General features: G+C 39.0%; 1 protein-coding gene across 3 annotated transcripts in view; it reads left to right on the top strand.

The window, feature by feature from the left end:
* Window positions 1–25,588, top strand: part of virma (vir like m6A methyltransferase associated) — a 43,825-nt gene that overhangs the window by 17,855 nt on the left and 382 nt on the right. For 2 of the 3 annotated variants that reach the window (XM_062062872.1, XM_062062875.1), the window contains exons 11-26: window positions 774–1,301; window positions 1,405–1,559; window positions 1,739–1,821; window positions 3,831–3,924; window positions 4,803–5,191; window positions 5,273–5,428; window positions 5,499–5,734; window positions 5,808–6,063; window positions 6,131–6,348; window positions 6,429–6,561; window positions 6,631–6,774; window positions 12,506–12,660; window positions 12,737–12,833; window positions 22,531–22,697; window positions 22,773–23,122; window positions 25,376–25,525. In XM_062062872.1, coding sequence (XP_061918856.1) covers window positions 774–1,301; window positions 1,405–1,559; window positions 1,739–1,821; window positions 3,831–3,924; window positions 4,803–5,191; window positions 5,273–5,428; window positions 5,499–5,734; window positions 5,808–6,063; window positions 6,131–6,348; window positions 6,429–6,561; window positions 6,631–6,774; window positions 12,506–12,660; window positions 12,737–12,833; window positions 22,531–22,697; window positions 22,773–23,122; window positions 25,376–25,525 — 3,311 coding nt within the window. The remainder of the gene's footprint in view (window positions 1–773; window positions 1,302–1,404; window positions 1,560–1,738; window positions 1,822–3,830; window positions 3,925–4,802; window positions 5,192–5,272; window positions 5,429–5,498; window positions 5,735–5,807; window positions 6,064–6,130; window positions 6,349–6,428; window positions 6,562–6,630; window positions 6,775–12,505; window positions 12,661–12,736; window positions 12,834–22,530; window positions 22,698–22,772; window positions 23,123–25,375; window positions 25,526–25,588) is intronic. The other variant, XM_062062873.1, reaches the window with a different exon arrangement.

The following is a 25,588-nucleotide window of genomic DNA, read 5'->3' on the forward strand; positions in this document are numbered from 1 at the left end:
ATTAGCAATAAAGAGGAGACGAAGAGGAAGCATCCAGGAGAAGTGTGTTCGTAGTAGTAAAAGAGAAATTGGGTTTTTTGGCCATTTCCTGCAAATGTCATCAAAATCTGTTGATGATTTTTTAAGTTATGTTGCTAACAGACAGAGAAACAAACCTTGCCAAAAACATAACCTTTTTGGACGGCGGTAATAAAGTCTGCGTACGGCAAAGTAAAGAGTGACCTTCATCTCAAACATTTCCAAGCCGACACAGGCGGTCAGGGTGCACCACGTGGAGGGAAAACACCCACTGGGAGCGCGGATACTGCACACCCCGGGGAATACGAGTAATATGAGAAGATGGATGAGAAGCTACATGATAAACCATCACCCGAAAATGATATTTGAACGAGGCCAAACATCAATTTGTGAGGTATCGACTGTATCAAAAAGTAAATGGAACTTTTAATTGTCAACTAACTTTTTTTGAGAAACAGCATTTTCCAAACTTATATAAAAATGTCCACTGCATAGGGCACTGCTTCTCAGAAAGTAAAAGTTGAAAGATACTAAACTGAGCATTAATATTTCACACTTGTTACACTGGGTGTTTACATTGTCAGTGTGTTCAAGTAAGTGTCTTTATCCTAAAAATTCCTGCCACTGCATTTTACACACTATCACACTAAGGCATTTTAACCGAGCCTTTTTTTGTCTGAAAATATTATCCCGCCATGGCCTTAATACAGTGACTATATTGTACAGTGATATTTTGATACCTTTGATATCTGCAGGTACATGCATGTGTGCCATTTCCTGGAGAGCACATCCGTGGTGCTATCTGCAGCAGCAGCGGCCGGACACTTAGGCGTCACCCAAGCTGTGAGAGAAATCCTTCGCTTCCTGTCGCTCACACAGTCGGGTTTGCTCTTCCTTCTTGCCCAACCCTCTCCCGCCAACTTACTTTTGAGGCTTCTTGCATCCGTGGGTGAGACGGATGGGGAGGAGGCAACCTTTACGGGAGGAGAAGGAGGTCTCCATGGGCCTAGCTTTGGTGAAGAGGGCTTTGGCGTGTGGCTCATGCAGGCTCTACATGCTCTCCAGGGGGTCTCAGAGCTTATGAGCCATGTGACCTCAGGAGTAGACGGAGGAGTGGGCTTGGAAGAAGGCGACAACCCGGAGGTCCTGGCCACACTCCATTCACTCTATCTGATAACCTTCACTGTGACTGGCCGCAGTGCCGTGGCTCATGTTTTCAGTTTGGACAACAACTTGTTCTGCCTGGTCGCTCTTCTGCAACACTACAGCAAGGAAGGACAAAGGTGAGGACATATTCTGCTTCTGTCTATCTTCTGTCTGTTTTGGCAAAACAAAAAAAAAGCTACTTTACTTTATGTCTGAGTGTGTCTCACTTTTGTCTTTTAGTGAAGCCAAGACTCGCAAAGCAGTGACATATAACTATGCATGTATGCTGTTGTTGTTGGTGGTGCAAAGCTCCAATGAGCTGCGGATGATGGAACAACATGCTGCTCCATTGCTTACTATAACCAAGGCTGATGAAACCAATGCTAAGCTACAAGGTAAACATGCGCAACAAAATTCATGGAAATTACTTTATCATTCCGCCCGAAATGCAGCTGAGATAGGCACCAGCACCCCCCGCGACCCCGAAAGGGACAAAGCGGTAGAAAATGGATGGATGGATATTTCTTTTTGTAGTGCTCTTACATGATAATGCTGACTTTCTGTTGTTCCTCAGAGCTTAGTAAATGGCTGGAGCCTTTGGAGAAACTGCGTTTTGAGATCGGCAGCATCCCAACTGTGTTAGAATACATCAAACAGGTATACATAAATTTACTCTTTGATTATGGAATAGTACGTCAACTGTTTTTGAATGAATTCAGTACTATAATATTTCAATCATGTTACTTAACAAAGGAAAGCATTCAACTAAAAGATGTCATCCAATGACCAGGAATGTGCCAATCGACCGGCCGCCAATCGGTATCGGATGTTTTTTCTGAAAAAGTATGTGATTGGCCATTACCAATATATGTTTTTTAATGACGATCCCATCCTACTGACACTATTTATTTTTGGTCTCACAGCTTGTTATGTGTCTCCATACACAGTGTGGAGACAATCCACTAAATTAAAATTGAGTGGATTCCATTATGTCAAATAAACTGCTTTTTTTTTAGTTTAAGTAGCTTTATCACTGAAGGATGGGGCTAAGACTTTTACACACCGAGAGCAAGCAAGAAGCAAGGATGCTAGTAGCTAAACTAAGTGGTTGTCTATCTTAAAACCACACCAAGAAATAAATGCTTATTGAAGTTTTAAGAAGTCCAGAGGGAAGCACATTACAGCAGAAAGTAAGCAGCGATTAACAGAAAATTAACGCAGGGTTTCCCCTTAATGTAATTGAATGTGGCGCGCCGCCACAACATTTTTATTACCGCCACACCTTGACAATAAGGGTTGTTTTTTTTAACTTGAAAACAAATTAAAATCATATAATATATTGTAGCCCTCAGAAGAAATCACACAAAGTCTGATGCTAATTTTAAATTTTATTACAAATCTTATGATAACAGGTTTTACCTCCCGTGCAAACACTTTTGTCTCGTGAGTCTGCGCTTCCACGGACACACAACAACACTTCCTTTCAGACACGGACGGTGTGTTTGCAAACATGGGGAAAACTGACATCAAATCTAAACCACACGAACATAAAACATTAACATTAGCTGGTCGAATGAATTAATATATAGTCTATTATTTGCGCACTATTGACAAGTAATGTACCGAAAACTTGACCATCGAAAAAAGACTTTGATTACCGCAACCGGATGTAAACAAAACGCACACATTTGTCTGCATGTGGACGTGATTTTTATATATATATTGCGGACAGGCAATATATATATATAATATATATTGACAATAATATCCACACAATGTGCAAATATTAAGAGGACAGTGGCGGCTTTTAAGAAGAGAAAGTCTAACTAGAACAACAGCGCCAGGCAAGTGTGACGGCATGCTTGCTGTAGCTCTCTTCTTTCGTCAGGGACATCAAGGGACAGAAGTAGAGTCTCTAAACACGATTACATTTTATAATAACACCAGAAGAAGATGCTAGATTTGTTGCTAATTGTTTTTAATTTTAAAAAAAGTTATTAAAAGTCTGTAAACACTTGAAAAGATTGTAAAAAAAAAAGCAGCAACAATTGAAAATATGGCAAAACGATAAAACATATGTTAATACTAATGAATAATGACTGATATGTTTGAAATGTATGCATTTTTTGAGCGTTAAGTATCTTAGCAAATTACTCTATGATGTCATGGTGACCACGCCCATAACCCCGCCCCCGCTGCCACTGGTATCTTGGCAGTTTAGAGGAAACCCTGTAACAAGTAGAGTGATAAGAGTTAAAGGACAATATAACAACTGTTGGTGTGTCAGCAATGTCACAGTCAGTAGACAACCTGTAAGAGAAGGACAGATCCTTCCATGAATTGGTGGTGTCGATACCAAAGGTAGTATCAGTACATGATCGATACTAAAGTAATTAAATTAATTTAATTAAATAGAGTTAATAAATGTGATCGGTATTGGTATCGACCGATCTCACTCATAGATGATCGGTAACAAAATCGACAGCTTAAAACCCTGATCGGAACATTCCTACTAATAATTAACCTTAGTGGCCATCTGATGGATGTCACTGTGGGTTCTGCTGACATACCTGAATCGCTCATACTACACTGTTGCATGTTTATGTCAAGGCTGCATAATAGGAATAACGCTATATATCATTATGTGTTTTTTCTTATAACTTCAGAATGTGGAAAATGTGTTGACTCCTGAGGGAACTGGATTGGTCACTGCTCTCAGGGTGCTCTGCCACATCGCCTGCCCCCCGCCTGCCGTTGAGGGTAAATGCTAGTAACTTGTGCGAAACAAAATTCTGCAACATTACGGTCACTGTACCATATTTGTTGAAATATGGTGTTGGCCCTGCGATGAGGTGGCGACTTGTCCAGGGTGTACCCCGCCTTCCGCCCAAAAGGGACAAGCGGTAGAAAATAGATGGACGGATGGATGGTTTCAACTTTAAAGCCATGTCCACACAAACACGGATGGTTTCAAAAACGCATATCCAGGGTTACAATGAAATCCATCCACACAAGTGTAGTTTCAAAACTGTTTCTGTCTACACGCAAACGCATACACCTGCCTTCATGCTCATTTTGTCCAATCAGAAGCCTGGAAAATCTAACTGGTGGCATTACACCTTTGTTACAATGTTTATTTTCATATACCAGCTGTACAATGACACGTACATTATCTGAAAAAACAGCCTTCACTTACATAAAGCTCAGGGAACATTTAGATGTATTTTTTTTAAATACCTTAAGCGTGCATACGCGACTGTGATGCTGAAACCCAACACTCGTGGAATTATAACATGCATGCGCTCGAACAAGAGTTTTGGAACTCTTTACCTTGGCCAATGTTTGCAAAAGTGTGTGTTTTTAAGGACAAAATTATGCATTTGCGTGTGGACAAGAGGCTTAAACGCAGAGAAACGTGTGTGTTTATAAAGTATTTGTGTTCATGTGGACATGGCCTCCCAAAATTGCTGGGTGCAGCCGTCTACAAAGTACATGTTATTATTAGAATTAAGTATACAATATACTCTTCTGGTACAATTGAGTAGGTACGATTGAGTACATAAATTACCACTATATGAGGAAATATTGTTAAATATATGTGGTGTGCAGGGCTCACCTTGTCTGCCATGTTTCCCCAGGTCAGCAAAAGGACCTGAAGTGGAGTCTCGCCGGCGTCCAACTGTTCTCTGGGGAGGGTCTGGATACATGTGTGCGTGTCCTGCAGAAGCTTTGCGGCGTCCTGCTGCAGCCGTGGCGCTTGCACGGAAATATGGGCCCCACGCCGCAGCGCTGCACAATCCTCAGTATTTGCGTTAGCACGCTGCGGTTGTTGTGCACAATGCTGACGGAGCTGCTCCGCGGTGGGGCGTTCCAGTTCAGGGACACGCGTGTGGCCAGCGTGTTGGTGTCGCTACACATGATAGTTTGTTCTATCCCTGCGTCTGGGAGACTGGATGGAGAGGAAGCCAAAGTGCAGGCTCTCATTGTTGATGTGCTGCTCACTTTTACGCAAGGTGTAAACGAGGAGGTGTGCGGAACTCAAAGAATAAGTCAGACAAATATATTATTTTTTTATCAATAATGTGAACCAGGTTCCTGTCTCACACAGGTGACGCATACAGAGGAAACTCTGGCCAGTAACACATGGTCTTTGATGTTGAAGGAGGTCTTGGTGTCTTTACTCAAGTCTCCTGAAGGGCTCTTCTCTGGTCTGACATTATTGTCAGAGCTCCTGCCCTTACCACTTCCAATGCAAAGCACTCAGGTATGTGACTCTTTATTTTCCTTCTGCTCCTTCCTCTTTTGTTATTTTATCCATGTAACCCGTTCCTCAGGTGTTATCAGTACAAGACGTGGCAATAGCCTTAAACACAAGAAAGCTTTGGAGCATGCACATCCGGGCACAGTGGAAAGTGTTCTATGAGACCTTGAGATGTGTATGCACCACCAGCTGCCCTCCACTCCTGGCTATTCTGAGGAGAGTGTGTGTTCAGCTAGCTGACCTCTCTTCACCTACCGCGACACTCCTCATGAAGACCTTGCTGGAGCTGCTGCTGGAGGAGGTGCAGCCGTGAGTGAAGAACCCTCATACACACTCTGGTCACTTGTATCGCTATGAATTGACTGTTGACAAATTGTCCTAGCTGCAGGGTGGAGGGGAAAGTCCTGTGCTGGGGCCAAATCCTGCGCCTGCTTTCTATGACTGATGCACTAGTGTCACAGAGAGCGTGCAAGAGCGCCGTCTTACACCTGCTGTCTGGATCAGTGTCTGGAGACGAACAGCTGGTGGATGTCTTCCCCTTGCTGCTGTCTCTAGTGGTGCCTCCCTCCGACCACTCTTTACAGCAGCAGCAGTGCAGTGAACTGATGGGAACAATATTACAGTCACTATGTGACCAGGTAGGACAAAAATAATGTATTCACAAGGAAAGCAAAGTTTCTAAAGATGAAACGCTGTCTTCACTAGGATATTTCTCTGGTGACGTCTCAAGCTGGAGAAAGCTGCATGTCGGAGGTGGAGCTGCTGGCCAATGCGCTCCCAGGGCGAGAGATGATTTCATCAATTTGTATCGCCTTGATGGAGGTTTTGGGAAACGCAGACAGCAGTGTCCCTCTTCTCCTCACCTGTATCAGGACTCTGACATTCCTCACAGAGCATGAATATGGACTTTACCATCTCAAATTGTAAATATTTAGTTTTAAAGACTCTTGTCTTCCAGCATTATTGTCACTTGTCTAAACCTTTTTTTAATATATTGTTTCAGAGCTTTAAAGAAACACAGTGCAGGGTTATTCTCACTTTTGAAGAGGTTAGTTTTTCCATTCAACAAGGACTGTGCAGATCTGCTCTCAGCTTTGATAGACTTCCTCCGACAGATTGTCAACACAGACCCAGTGGTAAGTTGAGCTAAAATGTCGTAATTTTCTCTTCTAAATTTACATTTGTGTTTTTGTGTGCCATTCCAGTGTAATGAGGAGGGCCAAATATCTGCTGAGGAGCCGTCCTTCGTTCCTCCTCCTCGGTTGCTGAGCGGCTCTGAGATGAAAGCTCTCCTGCGATGGGAAAAGTCTGAGTCACATCCGCTTCTTACTTTGGAGAGGCAGATTACGGTACAAATGACTCATTCTTATCTTGATCGAATCCCCACAAGCCCAAAAACAACAAATGTTGCTTTTGTACTGTACAGAGGACCTTTAGTGATTTTACTCTACATTTAAAACACTTTATTGAGGTCTCGATCAGGTGTTCTTAACATTTTTTACTTTGGGGCCCAACTTTTCCGCTACAGAGGGGCCGAGGACCCACTCAAATATTAACACTGAATTTGTAATCTTTATTCGTATTCAGTAATTATATCTAACCTGCTTACAGTTTACAACCTTGTCAAATGATATGAAACCATGTGTTAATCACAAAGATTAATTTTCATTTAACACATAAACTTTAGGTTAGGCTGATTAGAAAAATAGGTACTAACCAATTATACTGCATAAGAAGGGACTCATAAATAACTGACAAAAAAATAATTTTACATAAATTACGTGCTAAAATAAATAAACTAAATTAATGATAAATATGTTTCCTAAATAACCTGTCAATAAAATTTAAGTACAAATGACAATACAGCATCACCACTTTAGTCATAATTTTTGTGCTTAAGAAACTCTATGATTTAAGTTCCAGACTTCTTCTGTTTGTTTGAGATTATCATTACTGCCACAAGTTCTGGAAAAGTGTACTACAACTGAGTACCGCTGCAGCCCATCGTACCACAGCTGAGAAACTAGAGCTTCACGAGCAATCGATTTTTATTGAAATCCAATTATTTAATTCAATTCAAACAACTTTATTACCGGTAATCCCTCAAGGGGCAATTCAATTTGAGCAGCAGGTTGTCGTGGTTCGCAAAGCCTACATGGCTCACAATAAATAAATAAAAATAATAAAAAAGTCAATAAATACATGAACAATACAACACTCTGAAAAACGTGAAAGTTTAAGAGTCTGAGTGCAGAGAGGACGAATGATTTGGAAAAGCGATTTGTTTTACATAATGGAAGGGCATAGCGTCCCTGAAGGCAACAGAGAGAATTTCCCCGCAAGGACATGGCTCGGGGAGGCTAAAATTCTCTTTGCTTTTCAGAGGATTTGCTGGTTGCAGAAGAAGTTTAAGTCTCTTAGTTTTACTCCTGTAATCTTAGAGCAAGACTTAACAATACTAGTCAGGCTGTTTCGGTCTTTAACTGAAAGACAGTGAAACCAAAAAATAAAAGAAAAACACATAAGACTCTCAATAAATGTTTGATAAAAACAACAGAGTATAACAGGCCTGACAGAGAAATAATTTAATTTCCTGAGAAAATGAATTTTCTGTTGTGCTCGCTTCACTATAAAATCAGTGTTTACATCAAACTTCAGCTGGTCGTCAAAAAAGGTCCACAAATATTTATATGATGAAACATTGTCAACTTTTTTGTTATGAATGATGCACTCTGTAGAAATTTCCTCCTTACGTCTAAAATCAATAATTAATTATTTGGTTTTAGATACATTTAAATCCAAAAAATTACAGTCACACCAGGAGATCAATTATGACGAAGTTAACAAAAAGAACATCGTAAAATCTCTCTCTATCATGTCTAGCGCCTCCAAGGGTCCTACTTCCTGTGAGAGCGCTCTGCACTCCAATCTCAGGCATGTGATTTTTCCGTCTATAGTCGGAAATCCGTCTTTTTTTATCACTAAAAATATAAAAAAATATTTTTAATTTTTTCCGACCTAAAAGTGTGTTAAAATCTTGATCCGTCTCTTTGCCATATCTGCCAACAACTACGGTTTTACCGTTTTGAGTACGTTTTTTGATAATCCATTCCGGTTTACAGCTGCAGTGGTAAAACTACGGTTTTCCATTAAAAATTATTAACTTAAAAATAGAAACTACATAGCTTAACTAGCTTTGCTACTTTTTAAACAAGTAGCGATTACCGTAGTTTAGCTATTTTTAGACCCATGTAGCGGTTAGCTGTACTACATGCTGCAAAAGAAGAGAGAGGGAAAAGCGAAAGAGAGGAATGGACGACTGCAACTCCACGGGCAGTGGACAACATGTATGGGAAAAATCAAAAATGATTGGTTGGTGTACGTGTAAGAAAATCCATAATTGGTTGGTTGGTTTACTATGATGAGTCACGATTGGTTAAGATTAGGGCAAAACATTACGGACAGGCCAATCAAAGGCAAGATAGGGCAGGTCGTGGAACCAGGAAGGGAAATCACAACAGACACGTACATCCCAAATGACGACGAGAGAGTCGGAGAAGAGAAGAGGGAATATTCAAGCGGGCGATTTTTATATTTAAAATAAAAAGGGGAAGATGGAAGAGGGATTCTCTTCTTTAGATGTTTCTTTTAGTGATGTAGACATTGTCCAGGAAACCCACAATGTGTCTACTTGGCCACATTTGGACAAATGTATGGGTCTGGATAAAACAATGCCCAAAATATTAATTTTAGTTTACCATGTAAGCCTAAATCAAAACTGCTCTCGACATGGAAGACGTGAAATACACATTTAAGAACACACATGGTTGTGGCAGACGTGATGACTTTTGCTACAGTATAGCCTGTCTAAATGCTAAATTAAATCTATCAAATTAAATAATTTTTATTGGTGTTTTAAACAAGACAGTAGCTGACATTTTGTTCATTATTTCTACTGTTTATATTTTGACATTGAATAGTTGAATCATTTTGAAACATAAACAACATACCGGTAACTGCAAGATATTTGTTATTTCATGCTGTAAATCTCAAATGGCTATTCAGATAAAGGAAATTAGCTAATAGAATAAACATTGTTTGTACTCTTTATGATTTTTGCATTTGGAGCAGTTAGAAGTGGAGAGGGAGTTGAAAAGACAGAAATTGGCTATAAAATCCAAGACAGAATCCACTAAAGCAGAAACAAAAAGGAAAATGCAAGCTGCTCAGAAATTTGACAGGAAGGCTCATGTTAGAGCCATCAAAGCAAAAATGCCAAAGTAATGTGTAAATATTATAAATAACCAAATGGACCATCTGTGGCTGTGAAGTGAACACTAGTAAGGTTGTAAATACTGTATAGAGTAGGCTAACCCATGTGGTTCTTGTGGATTATTTATTTATTTACGGACAATTTTATATGACATTATTGTTTCTTTTGTTAATATCAGAGTTCGTTCCGCAATCTTACTTTCCGTCTTTTTCATTAAGTTCAAATGGCATGCTTGAATCTGCACGGACATACTGCATGGCGCTCCTCACACACGCACGTACACACGTGAGTGTTTCCCATTTATTAGTGGGCACAAATAAATGAATAAATGCAGATTTGGTGATGCAGGTTCGCCCTTTTTCATGAACAAATTATCATGGAAGTGTGGCGGATGTTCACAAAACACCTACTTTGTCAGAGAACAAGATGCAGCAGAAGGGTTTCATGGTGCTAATTAATGACTTTGATGCTGTGTTTAGCAAGTAGAGGTATGCATTAATGTTAAATAGGGGAGTGTGCATTTATTTAGTAATCAATTACAAACGGTCATGAAAGGTAAAGTATTTGCCGTGCGAAACGCCTGCAAAACATGCTGAATGTTAAATTTTTGCTTGTTTGAATACTGCAGGAACAGCAACATGGTAACTTATGTACAACTCTGCAGGATATTTGTAACTCGCTCCTGCAAATTTTTAGAACACCACTTGAATGCCTTTAACATGCATTATAACAATCCTTGGCCAAATTGACATCATGTCATATTTTTTATATTGCGCAATCCTACTTAACGTGAGTTCACACATTGCCGAGGTGGTTCATAGCGGTTCTGCAATTTGCCGTGCTCCGCCAAAGACCGTGTTAACACTGAACAAAGATATCTTACCACCCATCGCTCATAACCCATTAAGCCTGAGAACCACAGGGACCCGCCAAAAAAATTTTACATTTTAAATTTCTTGTGCCGGTCTTGGCAAGTCAAAATGGATCGTGTTCAAAATGCTTTTCGCTGTTTAAAGAACAGCAGTCTCCATATTTGCACTGCAAGAAAAATACAATACTGTTGAAAGCGCCATACTCCCCTAGTCACATTTTCCTCCCGGACCTTCACAATGTGGACAGGGAAACAACACAAAGATGGTGGGCTTAAACACAGAAACAATATGGGTTAATTAAAGGCCTACTGAAACCCACAACTACCGACCACGCAGTGTGATAGTTTATACATCAATGATGAAATCTTAACATTGCAACACATGCCAATACGGCCGGGTTAGATTAGTAAAGTGCAATTTTAAATTTCCCGCGAAATTTTCTGCTGAAAAGTCTCGGTATGATGACGTTTGCGCGTGACGTCACGGATTGTGCGGACATATTGGAACACCATTGTGGCCAGCTATTAAGTCGTCTGTTTTCATCGCAAAATTCCACAGTATTCTGGACATCTGTGTTGGTGAATCTTTTGCAATTTGTTTAATGAACAATGAAGATAGCAAAGAAGAAAGCTGTAGGTGGGATCGGTGTATTAGCGGCTGGCTACAGCAACACAACCAGGAGGACTTTGAGTTGGATAGCAGACGCGCTACCGTGAGTACAGCTTTGGCTTCCAAACATTTGATCGCTTGCCCGTACGTGCATGACGCTATGGGCGTGTCACATACGTAACTTTGGGGAAATATATGTGCTGTATGAACTTTACGGAGGTGAACGGTACTTTGGGCTGTGGGATTGAGTGTGTTGTGCGGGTGTTTGATTTGTATTGGTGGGTTATATTGACGGGTGGGGGGAGGTGTTTGTTATGCGGATTAATTTGTGGCATATTAAATATAAGCCTGGTTGTGTTGTGGCTAATAGAGTATATACAGTGGGGCAAAAAAGTATTTAGTCAGCCACCCATTGATTGTCAATGGGTGGCTGACTAAATACTTTTTTGCCCCACTGTGTATGTCTTGTGTTTATTTACTGTTTTAGTCATTCCCAGCTGAATATCAGGTCCCACCCGCCTCTCACAGCATCTTCCCTATCTGAATCGCTTCCACTGCCCTCTAATCGTTCCCTCTCACTTTCCTCATCCACAAATCTTTCATCCTCGCTCCAATTAATGGGATAATCGTCGCTTTCTCGGTCCGAATCGCTCTCGCTACTGCTGGCCATGATTGTAAACAATGTGCAGATGTGAGGCGCTCCACAACCTTTGACGTCACGCTACTTCCGGTACAGGCAAGGCTTTTTTATCAGCGACCAAAAGTTGCGAACTTTATCGTCGATGTTCTCTACTAAATCCTTTCAGCAAAAATATGGCAATATCGCGAAATGATCAAGTATGACACATAGAATGGACCTGTTATCCCCGTTTAAATAAGAAAATTTCATTTCAGTAGGCCTTTAAGGCACTGCAGTTGATGGCGAGTACACAGTGGAGGACTCCGCTGCCTTCCGGCGAGATCCGTGATACTTCTACGCCAACCAGCGTTGGCACTGCGTTCAAAACTTGTTGACAGAGGCTTCCCGCCATCGTTGAGACGTGTTTTACGGCGGTTTAAGAAACGGCACTCAAACTGGCAATGTGTGAACGCCCTTTTAATGTCCAAATAAATATGTCCACTTCACTGTTATTTCACAACTGAGCCGATCTTTTAAAAAGACCACAAAACAGGCATCCAAAACTGCATACAAGCTCATGCCCAAATGCATGAAGTTTATAACTTGATGCTCTGCTAATGTTTAACATGACTATCCAACATTGTAACATTTGTAAGTCAGAAAAGAGGAAAATCATCATACATCATATGGACTTGTTTCCTTTGCAGAAACTGTGTAAGGAAGATGATGCATTGGAGACCATGTTGGAGAGTGTGACTGTCCTGAGGAAAACACTGGATACGGCAGCAGATGAGCTGCCTTCGGCGGATACGGAGCCTATTTTGCCGGTGCCAGAGACTCTTGGAGCGCAGTTTAATCACCGGTAAAACCGCTGATGATACTCCGTAAAGGAGATTGGAACTAAAACAAATCTAATATGTTTATCTCATTTTCTTTAGGACAGTGTTTATTCTTTCAGAAGCCCTTGATGAGCAACTCAAAGCAATGTGGTTCTCTCCATTCCAAACGGATGACATCGAAACTGAACTTGACATGGTGAGGGTCATTGCTAATTATTTATGTTCACATAATCAGTTAAGAGCTTTTTTTGCCTTCCAAGACATAATTGTAATTGATTTGCATTAACATTTGCTGAATTAAATAATCAAAAACACAATTTAATATTGTCATTTATACAAACCCCGTTTCCATATGAGTTGGGAAATTGTGTTAGATGTACCGTAATTTCCGGACTATAAGCCGCTACTTTTTCCCCTCGTTCTGGTCCCTGCGGCTTATACAAGGGTGCGGCTTATATACGGCCTGTTCTTCTCCGACACCGACGAAGAGGATTTCGGTGGTTTTAGTACGCAGGAGGAAGACGATGACACAATGATTAAAGACTGACTTTTCATATACCGGTAGGCTGGTTATTTTGATAACGTACAGGCGAGCACTTTGTATTACTTTGCACCGTTGTATTATTTGTACTCTGCACGAATGCTGTTCGCCATGTCAAAGATGTGAAAGTTTGATTGAATGATTGAAAGATTTATTGTTAATAAATGGGACGCTTTGCGTTCCCAAACAGTCATCTCTGTCCCGACAATCCCCTCCGTGGTAGCAGGAACCCCTATATACTACGGTAATTACACATCAAAACCCTGCGGCTTATAGTCGGGTGCGGCTTATATATGGAGCAATCTGTATTTTCCCCTAAATTTAGCTGGTGCGGCTTATAGTCAGGTGCGGCTTATAGTCCGGAAATTACGGTAAATATAAACGTAATACAATGATTTGCAAATGCTTTTCAACCCATATTCAATTGGATGCACTACAAAGACAAGATATTTGATGTTCAAACTCATAAACTTAATTTTTTTTTTTTTGCAAATAACAATTAACTTAGAATTTCATGGCTGCAACACGTGCCAAAGTAGTTGGGAAAGGGCATGTTCACCACGGTGTTACATGGCCTTTCCTTTTAACAACACTCAGTATACGTTTGGGAACTGAGGAGACACATTTTTTAAGCTTCTCAGGTGGAATTCTTTCCCATTCTTGCTTGATGTACAGCTTAAGTTGTTCAACAGTCCGGGGGTCTCCGTTGTGGTATTTTAGGCTTCATAATGCGCCACACATTTTCAATGGGAGACAGGTCTGGACTACAGGCAGGCCAGTCTAGTACCCGCACTCTTTTACTATGAAGCCGCGTTGATGTAACACGTGGCTTGGCATTGTCTTGCTGAAATAAGCAGGGGCGTCCATGGTAACGTTGCTTGGATGGCAACATATGTTGCTCCAAAACCTGTATGTACCTTTCAGCATTAATGGCGCCTTCACAAATGTGTAAGTTACCCATGTCGTTGGCACTAATACACCCCCATACCATCACAGATGCTGGCTTTTCAACTTTGCGCCTATAACAATCCGGATGGTTCTTTTCCTCTTTGGTCCGGAGGACACGACGTCCACAGTTTCCAAAAACAATTTGAAATGTGGACTCGTCAGACCACAGAACACTTTTCCACTTTGTATCAGTCCATCTTAGATGAGCTCAGGCCCAGCGAAGTCGACTGTGTTTCTGGGTGTTGTTGATAAACGGTTTTCGCCTTGCATAGGAGAGTTTTAACTTGCACTTACAGATGTAGCGACCAACTGTAGTTAATCAATTCCTTTATTTTCATTGTCAATAAAGGAATTGATTAACTACAGTTGGTCGCTACATCTGTAAGTGCAAGTTAAAAAAAAAAACTGACAGTGGGTTTCTGAAGTGTTCCTGAGCCCATGTGGTGATATCCTTTACACACTGATGTCGCTTGTTGATGCAGTACAGCCTGAGGGATCGAAGGTCACGGGCTTAGCTGCTTACGTGCAGTGATTTCTCCAGATTCTCTGAACCCTTTGATGATATTACGGATCGTAGATGGTGAAATCCCTAAATTCCTTGCAATAGCTGGTTGAGAAAGGTTTTTCTTAAACTGTTCAACAATTTGCTCACGCATTTGTTGACAAAGTGGTGACCCTCGCCCCATCCTTGTTTGTGAATGACTGAGCATTTCATGGAATCTACTTTTATACCCAATCATGGCACCCACCTGTTCCCAATTTGCCTGTTCACCTGTGGGATGTTCCAAAAAAGTGTTTGATGAGCATTCCTCAACTTTATCAGTATTTATTGCCACCTTTCCCAATTTCTTTGTCACGTGTTGCTGGCATCAAATTCTAAAGTTAATGATTATTTGCAAAAATAAAATGTTTATCAGTTTGAACATCAAATATGTTGTCTTTGTAGCATATTCAACTGAATATGGGTTGAAAATGATTTGCAAATCATTGTATTCCGTTTATATTTACATCTAACACAATTTCCCAACTCACATGGAAACGGGGTTTGTAATATGAAACATGTGGAATGAAACAAAAACCCAGGTCTCGCCAACAGAAAACCATTATACAAATATAAATACCTCTTTTTTGTCAATAATCTGTTCCAAAACGTCAGACTAAAACCAAATTATCCAAAAACTAATGCAATTTTTCCCATAACAAATAATATAAATCTAATTAATCTGTTCCAAACACCCAAAAATGTTCACACAAAACACATTTGATAGAAAATAATTATAGTTGTATAGTTAATGAAGTGCTGGCATATTTTGCACTTGTACTCAATAAAAAAGACCTACTGAGTCACTAAGTGTTGGAATTATTTGTTAGTTTGGGCACTCGATTCAGAGGAAAGATACACAGGCAAAGCAAACGGTCTAGTTTTTTTGTGCAATGTTTGGCCGTACGATAACAGGGGTGTACAAACTTTTCCCAACAGAAAAAATGAAGGATATGGGGGCCACTTTGATAACGTAATACCTCAATTTACCAGCCTAATTGGGTTTATGACATAGCTCTTGACTCAAAACACTTGTATCCCAAATCAACATCTCCCATTGAAATTAATTTAGTATGTGCTTCACGGTCTTAGGTTGAGGTACCATAAACCATTTTTTTTTACATTAAAGAAGCTTAAAAACAATCCAATGTAAGTCAATATATGCTAAGCTTTATGAACAGTCACATCTTAGATTTGTGTTATAAACTGTTGTAATATTAAATCTAATTTATAATCAATTTGTTTTTATCTTTCTATAATGCCAAAGGCCACTAAAAAACGAGATGCAGGCCAAAAATGGCCCCTGCACAACACACGAGAGTGTTAGCGAATATTTTCATTAAAAACTGATCATATAAAAAGTGAGATTTTGTGCGATATGGACTATATAAATGATACAAATTTGGCAGACAGTTTTTATTACTATGGTTGATGACACATTCTAGCTGTGTCTTGCAAATTTAACAGCGACACACGAACGAACGCGTCCAACGCAATGTAGCATTCTAGCCATCGGCTAATGTCCTTCAACAGTACAAAGCCACTTCTAAGGCCATGTCCACACAAACATGGAGGGTTTCACAAACGCACGTTTGGGGTTAAAACAATCCCCATCCACACAAGTGTAGTTTCTGTCTTTGTCTACACACCAACACATACACCTGCTGTCATGCACATTTTGTCCAATCAGAAGCCTGGAAAAAGCAAGTCTCCTGACTTGGTGGCATTACACCTCTAATATGTTTATTTTGATATACTTTAGACCAGGGGTCACCAACGTGGTGCCCGCGGGCACCAGGTCGCCCGTGAGGACCAGATGAGTCGCCCGCGGGCCTGTTCTAAAAAAATAAAAATTAAAAAAAATTAAAATTTAAAAAAATAATTTTTTTTTATTTTTATTTTTTTAAATTAAATCTACATAGAAAAAACACAAGATACACTTTCAATCAGTGCATCAACCCAAACAACCTCCCCCATGCACACTCATCCACACCCACTCACACAAAAGGGGTTATTTCTTTCTGCTACCAATATTCTGGTTCCCACAACATAGACAACACATCTGCAAGGGACACAGTCCCTGAAGCACACATGATTGTATAGGCTGCTGGTCCACTAACATTTTCATTAATTACTATTTTTTATGTAATTATTTTTATATTGTTTTACTTTCTTTTTTATCCAAGAAAATGTTTTTTATTTATTTATCTTATTTTATTTTATTTTTTAAAAAAGGGCCTTATCTTCAACAGACCAGGTTGTCAATGAAATTAGATTTGTTTAAAGGGTTTTTTAAACCAGGCCGGACTCAGCAACACACACCTTCATTCATGTACACAGAAAAAAATTAGGGAACACAACAGATTGCATATAATTTATAAACAAAATTACATTTTCAAAATAAGCATTTATGTACAGTCCAGATTATGTCCAGGTCACTCAAATTAGGGAACACAACAACAGATATCATATAATCTATAAACATAATTATACTTTGAAAATAAGCCTTTGAGGACTTCTCATCTTTTTTTTTATGTTTTTTGGCATCATTATCGTTTTCAACCATGTAACTTTCTAAAGTTAGAAAATACTGAATAAATGTTTTAAAGAAAGTAATAGGTTCAAACCCCGGCCGGGTCATACCAAAGACTATAAAAATGGGACCCATTACCTCCCTGCTTGGCACTCAGCATCAAGGGTTGGAATTGGGGGTTAAATCACCAAAAATGATTCCCGGGTGCGGCTACGCTGCTGCCCACTGCTCCCCTCACCTCCCAGGGGGTGATCAAGGGGATGGGTCAAATGCAAAGGACAAATTTCACCACACCTAGTGTGTGTGTGACAATCATTGGTACTTTAACTTTAACTTTAACTAAGTGAATATCTGTTTTTGGCCTTAAAAATAAACATTTTACCGAGTACTATAATTAAATTGACTAAATCATGATTGTCAATGAACTCTCCTAAAATAACAGAAACCACATTAAGCTTCATAAACAAACCAATCCTTAAACACATTTTTTCAACTTCCACCCAAAACAAAGACACAATATGACAATACCAAAACAAATGCAGGGTGGATTCAGGCTCCTGACAACAAAATCGGCAATCATCTGACTCTGTCATATTCCATAATTTTAACATTTTCCCTGTGGGTAAGAAGTTATAAATAATTTTAATTTGAAAATAACGATTTTGCACATCGATAGTGGTTTTATAGATTAGTTTGAATATGGCATCCCATGGCAACGGGCAGTCAAAAAAGTCCTCCCATTTTCCATTTGTGTTGTATGAGGCAGCCTTCAAAGATTTCTTTATTAAATAAAAATTATATATTTTTCTATTTATTTTAGTTCCTTTTTGCCAACTAGAATTTCTTATTAGAGGTTTACAAACTAATAATTTAGTAGTTCCATAATTAATTATTTGTTTCCATCTTTTCCCAATTACTCCAGTTAGTTGATAAAATGAAAAGCTTGAGCAAGCATCACCATACATAGCTCTAAATTCATCATACTTCATAATTTTACCATTCTCATTGATAATATCATTGACAGAAATGATTCCTCTTTCAAACATATTTTTCCAAAAGAAAGGCTTTCCATCTATTACAATATTAGAGTTCATCCATATTAACTGCCGCAAAATATCGTCTCTTTTTTTCTGGCACATAAAATTGAAAACACCACTATGAGTGGATTGTTTCCTTTATGAACCCCGCCATGTTTCCCAGCAGACTCTCTGGGAGGGGATCACTTGTAAAAAAGGATACAATTTCTTTTGATACAGTACATGTTTTTTGTCCAACAGGACATTTGTGTACCACTCAATGTTTAAATACATCTTTGGAACAATTGATGCTTTTAAAGACAGACACATAGCTTCAAGGTTGAGAAGTTTCAGGCCCCCATATTCATACTCTTTGTACAAAACCTTTCTTTTAATCTTTTCTGGTTTGCCGTTCCAGACAAAATCGAAGACCCTCCGCTCATAAATCTTAAAAAAGTTTTGTGATGGAGCTGGTAATGACAAAAACAAATAAATAAATTGAGGAATAATTAACGAGTTGGCAATAGACATTTTACCATACAAGGTTAGGGATTTCCCTTTCCATAATTGCATAATTTTGTCCAGCTTTCTTAGTCGATTATCATAATTTACTGAGCCTAGATCTTCCAGATTTTCTGGGACAACAACACCAAGTATGTTAACTGGTCCATCTGTCCACAAAACAGGCACTTTGCATTCCATTCGAAAGGACGTTCCCTTTAGATTTCCGATCCTTAACATTTTACATTTATCATAATTAAGCTTAAGGCCAGATTGCTGTGAAAATATGTCCAAAAGATTAAGAAGGTTCCGCAAACAATGAGGAAAAATCTTATCTTTGTGAATCAGCCTTTTCTGACATGAACTTCATCAAGAACAAACACAGAACACGCCTCACTGATGCACATCTGCAAGACTCACTCAGAGTTGCAGTGTCAAGTTACACACCAGAGTACAACACACTAGTTAACAGCATGCAATGCCAGGCTTCCCACTAACTGACAAAGAAACAGATAACAGATTTGGTGTCCAGTTCAAAGTGTGACATGATTTAAAAATTTGAGAGTTTACTTTTGTATTTTACATGAGTTATTATTTGTACAAACATGGTGCAAAGTAATTCATGATTTGTTAAAAAATGTTAGTGGCTAGCTATTTAAAATGGGATATTGTGATTTCACAAGACTGTCTTAGAAGTGATCATTTGAAAATGTTCAATTTGAAAAATGTGCACTTAGAGAAAATATAAAAATAAAGTGTTGCATATTGATATTTATCTGTTTCTATATATATTTATTGTGAGAAATCATTAAGATGATCAGTGTTTCCACAAAGATAAATATCATTAATTATTAATAATAACAGAGTTAAAGGTAAATTGAGCAAATTGGCTACTTCTGGCAATTTATTTAAGTGTGTATCTAACCGGTAGCCCTTCGCATTAATCAGTACCCAAGAAGTAGCCCTTGGTTTCAAAAAGGTTGGTGACCCCTGCTTTAGACGTACGATGACATGTACATTACCGTATTTTTTGGACTATAAGTCGCAGTTTTTTTCATAGTTTGGCCGGGGGTGCGACTTATACTCAGGAGCGACTTATGTGTGAAATTAACACATTACCGTAAAATATCAAATAATATTATTTATCTCATTCACGTAAGAGACTAGACGTATAAGATTTCATCGGATTTAGCGATTAGGAGTGACAGATTGTTTGGTAAACGTATAGCATGTTCTATATGTTATAGTTATTTGAATGACTCTTACCATAATATGTTACGTTAACATACCAGGCACTTTCTCAGTTGGTTATTTATGCGTCATATAACGTACACTTATTCAGCCTGTTGTTCACTATTGTTTATTTATTTTAAAATTGCCTTTCAAATGTCTATTCTTGGTGTTGGGTTTTATCAAAGAAATTTCCCCAAAAAATGCGACTTATACTCCAGTGCGACTTATATATATGTTTTTTCCTTTTTTATTATGCATTTTCTGCCGGTGCGACTTATATCCAAAAAATACGGTATCTTTAAAACCAACCTACATGTACACAGAGCCCTGGGAACATTATGAATCTTTTTTTTAGTGTTTAAAGCGCGCATGCACGCCTGTGCTGCTGAAACCCAACACTCATAGAATTATAACATGTTCGGCAACATGGTGATGGTAAACATGATGGTGATAATAAACATGTGCAGTGAAGTGTACATTATTTCTAAAATCGGCATGCACTAACGAGCCAAGGAAACTCTTTTGCATGTTTAAGTGCCTATATGAAGCACACAGACGTGTGTGTGCCGCTGCAAAACTCTCACGGAATTATAAAGCATTTAAACATCGATAAGGTGATATAGTACATGTGCAATGAAGTGTATATTGTCTTTAACATCAGTACACACTACAAGGAGGACGCTACATCGTGTTTTTTTTTTTAGTTGCTTGGTCGGTTTTTACGCGCGTGCACGGTCGCGCCTATCTCCATCTACAAAAATGGAAGCAAATAAGGACTAAAACATAAGATAATGTTGCACCTTTCTTATGACACATAGCAAAAAGTATTGCTCGTCAAACGTTGTTGTTCGACAGCAATCGTATCCAAAACAGCTGACTGTCATTAGGGCTGGCGGGAGTGTCACAAAGTCCATTTTGATGTCTTTTTTATTAATGTTGAGTGAAAATAGCAGCATGTTCATGTTCAAACATACAGTAAGTCCACTTATAGTGTGTTTAAAGCCAGCAAGGAAGTGTTGTTGAGCTTTGGAAATGACAGCGCACAACAGTGACATCATCACAAGTCTCTGTTTGTGGCGTGTACACACATACGCTAAGCGGAGAGTTTTGGAACTCTACACGTTGGCCAGCGTTTGCAAAAGTCTGCGTATTTAAAGACAAAAGTAAGCGTGTGCATGTGGACAAGAGGCCTAAACGCAGAGATAAGTATGCGTTTATAAAGTGTTTGTGTGGACATGGCCTAAGTCAGCAATCTTTTTCTCCATGGCGGCAAATAAACTATAATTATTACAAGTATGATTTTTACAAGTAACCTTATCACTGGAGGTCGAGGTATGATAGGCTACTCTACACATGAGTAGGATATGTTACACGCAGACTAGATTTGTTAAATGTAAACAATGGTGGGCGTGTCGATACAAATATTGACAGTAACAATACCAAGTAGTATAATATCATTATTTGGCCGATACTTCAGTGGTTAGAGTGATATTTTGTTCATATAAAAAAATATTAATTATTGTTTTTGTTATTGTTTAGAAGAAAAAAATAAGTCCCTGGACACAGGAGTACTTTAAGGGCAAAACCAATGGTTTGAAATCAGAGCCAATAGTAGGACATATAAATATTAATTGATATTGTTACATCACCATTCTGTGTTTTTGTCTGGTGATAATTGTAATCAAAAATGTAATCATTCAATGATTTTGAAAGTATTAGTATCAGCATTGGTATGACCAATACTGCCCCTGTAACTACTTGGTTTTGGATTGATACCCACATTTGTAGTATCACCCAAAACTAATATAAAATATCAAACAACAGAAGAATACCGGAAAGTGATTATTGCCTTTTAACAGAAGTGTTGATAGAAACATGCTACAACAGAAAGTAACCAGATATTACCGGATATTTTCCGGACTATGAGCCGCTACTTTTTTTCCAAGAATGTGAATCTTGCGAGCCTTTGCAAAGGTGTATTCGCTTATAGCTAAATTATGGAATGGATTAAGCAAAGCACTCAAACAATGTACCAAAACGGTCCACTGTAAAAAACTGTTTAAACTCAGTGTTTACAGAGTACAAGGAAGAAGAAGTTTGAGAAACATCTTGAACCTTATTTAAAAAAGGAGAAAATCAAATTAATCTCATAAAGGATGAATGAAGACGTTTCTGTTTTGTTAGATCAGCCGTTTTACTGCCGTGTTAACAGGCACTCTTTGGAAACAATTAAGGTACGTAAATAAACATTTACAAAATATTTCTATGTAACTAATCTCACAATGTACAGGTAAATATCCGATTTATAATCCGGTGCGGCTAATATATAAACCAAATAAAAAAAATTCTCCCAAAATTTAGTGGTTGCAGCTTATAGTCCGTAAAAAACGGTAATAGTAAATGAATAAGTTGATTAAAAATAATTTTGAGAAAATAATACAGCAGGAAATTATGCAATATGTTACTGCATACGAGGTATTAAAACCAACAAAAACAAAAAAACATTCAGTTCCACAGCAACAACACTAACATTGCGCAGAAACAGTATTTTATCTTAATAGCTCTGTATCCTTGTCATAGGTAAAGGTTGACCTGGTGGGTTTAGCCCAAGAATGTTGTCCAGAACTGGACCTGAGGGCCGAGCTGGAGCGCTCCTACCTGTCAGAGCCCACCTCCCCTGGTCACACCAAGGCTCCAAAGGGCTTGCGACTGGGGAAACACAAGCATGAGACCTTCATTACGTCAAGGTAGCACATTTAGTCCTACAAGGGCTGAATACTTGTCAACAACAACTGATCCATTATTGTGCATCATTCATGCAGTGGAAAATCTGACTACATGGAACCTGCTAAAAGAGCACACATCATGGCTGCCCCGCGTGGCAGAGGAGGTCGCGGGGGCTTTGGACAGAATCTGTGCAGGCCCCATGACATCTTCCGCCAGCGTAAGCAGAACACTTCCCGTCCTCCCAGCATGCACGTGGACGACTTTGTGGCAGCGGAGTTCAAAGACATTACCACTCCAATCGGACTTTTGCCTCTTAAGCGGCCTCTTAAAAGCTCCCCCAAGCTCCCGACCAGAGGACTCTTTACTGGAAACCGGGGCAGGGCCACCTTCCACAACCAAACTCGCTTTTTCACGCCACCACAACCTAAAAGTGTTCTACTGTCTGGTAAGTACGCACGTTTGTTCTCAATTACATGGTAGTTGTCATTTTTCACAGTTTCAAGTGTGTTGTAGTTTGTGCAACATCCCAGGAAGTAGCTTGACTTTTGTCCTGATACATTACTATAATAATACAGACTTAAATATGATTATATAGTAATCTATTTTTAATGAAGATATCATCTTAATCTACGGTGCATTTGGAAAGTATTCACAAGCTCTTCACTTGTTCCACATTTTGTTATGTTAGAGCCTTATTCCACAATGGAATACATTCATTTGTGTCCTTAAACCTCTACACGCAATATCCCATAATGACAATGTGAAAAGGTTTATTAGAATTTTTTGCAAATGTATTAAAAATAAAAAACTAAGCTCTGATGAAGTGACCATCAAGTTCTCGGTCACCTCTCTGACCATGGCCCTTCTCTCCCAATCGCTCAGTTTGGACGGCCGGCCAGCTCTGGGAAGAGTCCTGGTGGTCCCAAACTTTTCCATTTACTGATTATGGAGGCCCTGTCCTCATTGGGACCTTTAAGGCAGCAGACATTTTTTTCTCTGAGGTCTACAGACAATTCCTTAGACTTCATTGTTGGTTTGGTTTGCTTCATTGTTGGTTTGCCATACACTGTAAAGTGTGGGGCCTTATACTGTATATAGACTGGTGTGTGCCTTTCCAACTAAATTTGCCACACGTGGATTACAATCAAGCTGTAGAAACATCTCACAGATGATCAGTTGAAACAGGATGCCCCTGAGCTCACTTTTGAGCTTCATGGCAAAGGCTGTGAATGTACATGTGATTTTTAGTGTTTTATTTTTAATACATTTGCAAACAAAATCTTTTTAAAAAAGCATTGTCGTCATGGGGTATTGTGTGTAGAATGTTGAGGACAAAAATGTATTAATTTAAACTTGGAATGAGGCTGTAAAATGACAAATTGTGGAAATACTTAAGCGCTGTGAATGTTTTCCAGATGCACAGTATGCCCTGCAGCTCAAGAGAAGTAATTTAAACACCATGTCTGATTTGGAAGTGGGAAAAGGCACATTTCAAGTTATTTGGAGCCGCCAGAAATACTATGTCTCAGGTTGTAAAGTAAAGATCACATCAAGACTGGTCAAGATTTGACAAACAAAGCTAAGATACATTTAAATCAAGGGTGGATTGGATGTAGAGTAAACCGTTGAGGGCAAGGTGAATTCAGTTGAAAAAAACTTGCGAGAGACTTAACATCTCTGAAGAAAATTCGTAAAAATACTAGAGCATGTCACAGAGATGATTGTTGACTATTTTGCAGTAGGTCATTAAAAACAGCAAAGCGATGGCTGTAAATTTTAGTGAAAAATGACAGTAACACCTTTTTTTCAATTTACAGTAATGGACTGTAAAAACGACAACTATATTTTAAGGGGGAAAAACTGGCATCTCAGTCGGCAGAATATTACCGTAAAAATACCAATGGTATCATTTTTTATTTTACCCAGTGTAGAAACTTAAAACTTTAATATTTTATGGTGAAATTCTGCCGACTGAGCTGCCAGGTTTTTTTTGGCCATGAAATCTCCAGTTTTTTACATTGTAGACTATTTTCCCCATGATTTGTAACACTGACAACATATATAGACCAAAAATCAAATGTCCACTGTAGAGGACATTGCTTGTCAGGAATATAGTAAGTAAAATTAAGAAGTACGGCCTCCTCGTACTTAGCTTTGTCAAACAACTCTTCTTACTAAAAATTGCCCGCATCAGTCGACGTTGACTCACATGGTCGACTGCTTTTGTTGACATCAAATTTAAGACTCAAATGTTTCATTTTTATGAATAATGGCTGTAACACTTAATTATCACAAAGCTTTACTACTATCCAGTTACACAACATAAAATACATGTACACATTCATTTCTTGTTCAGTCTAAAGTAAGCTTCAAAATAAAAGCATGGCATTGTTAATATGGATTTTACTACCAAAATACACCAATTTTGTTTTCTTTCTGTTTTTTATTACAAAATCTTTTTAATTGTAGTCAAGACACACAAGGACATTACTGCAGCAGTTCTATTCGATAGATAACGACATCAACAAAACAAAGCTGCGATGCCTGATTTGTTATTTTTATGAGTAGATTAAAAAACCTCTTAAACCGTATTACTGATGCACGTAGCAGCCTTTAAATGGGTTCCAGTTAATAAGGTATATCAATTCTGCACTTTTCAGTAGCACCAGCAGAGGGCGCTAAAATCTTTGTTCCACAGGTAACTACCCCCGCAGGGAGGGAGGCCGAGGAGGCTCATCATGGAGCGGCCAAGTCCCGGCGGTCACTCACAGAGGAACCTACAGTGAACCTCGCGGAGGCCAAGGCAACTTCACACGAGGACCTTTGCCCTCCAGACAACTTCCTGCTAGTAAGGAACGACACACACTCTTCTACTGGAAAAGCATTTCGGAACTTATTTTCTCTTCCTCCA

This window comes from Entelurus aequoreus, linkage group LG11 (assembly GCF_033978785.1).
Source record: "Entelurus aequoreus isolate RoL-2023_Sb linkage group LG11, RoL_Eaeq_v1.1, whole genome shotgun sequence".
In the NCBI taxonomy this organism is placed as follows: domain Eukaryota; kingdom Metazoa; phylum Chordata; class Actinopteri; order Syngnathiformes; family Syngnathidae; genus Entelurus; species Entelurus aequoreus.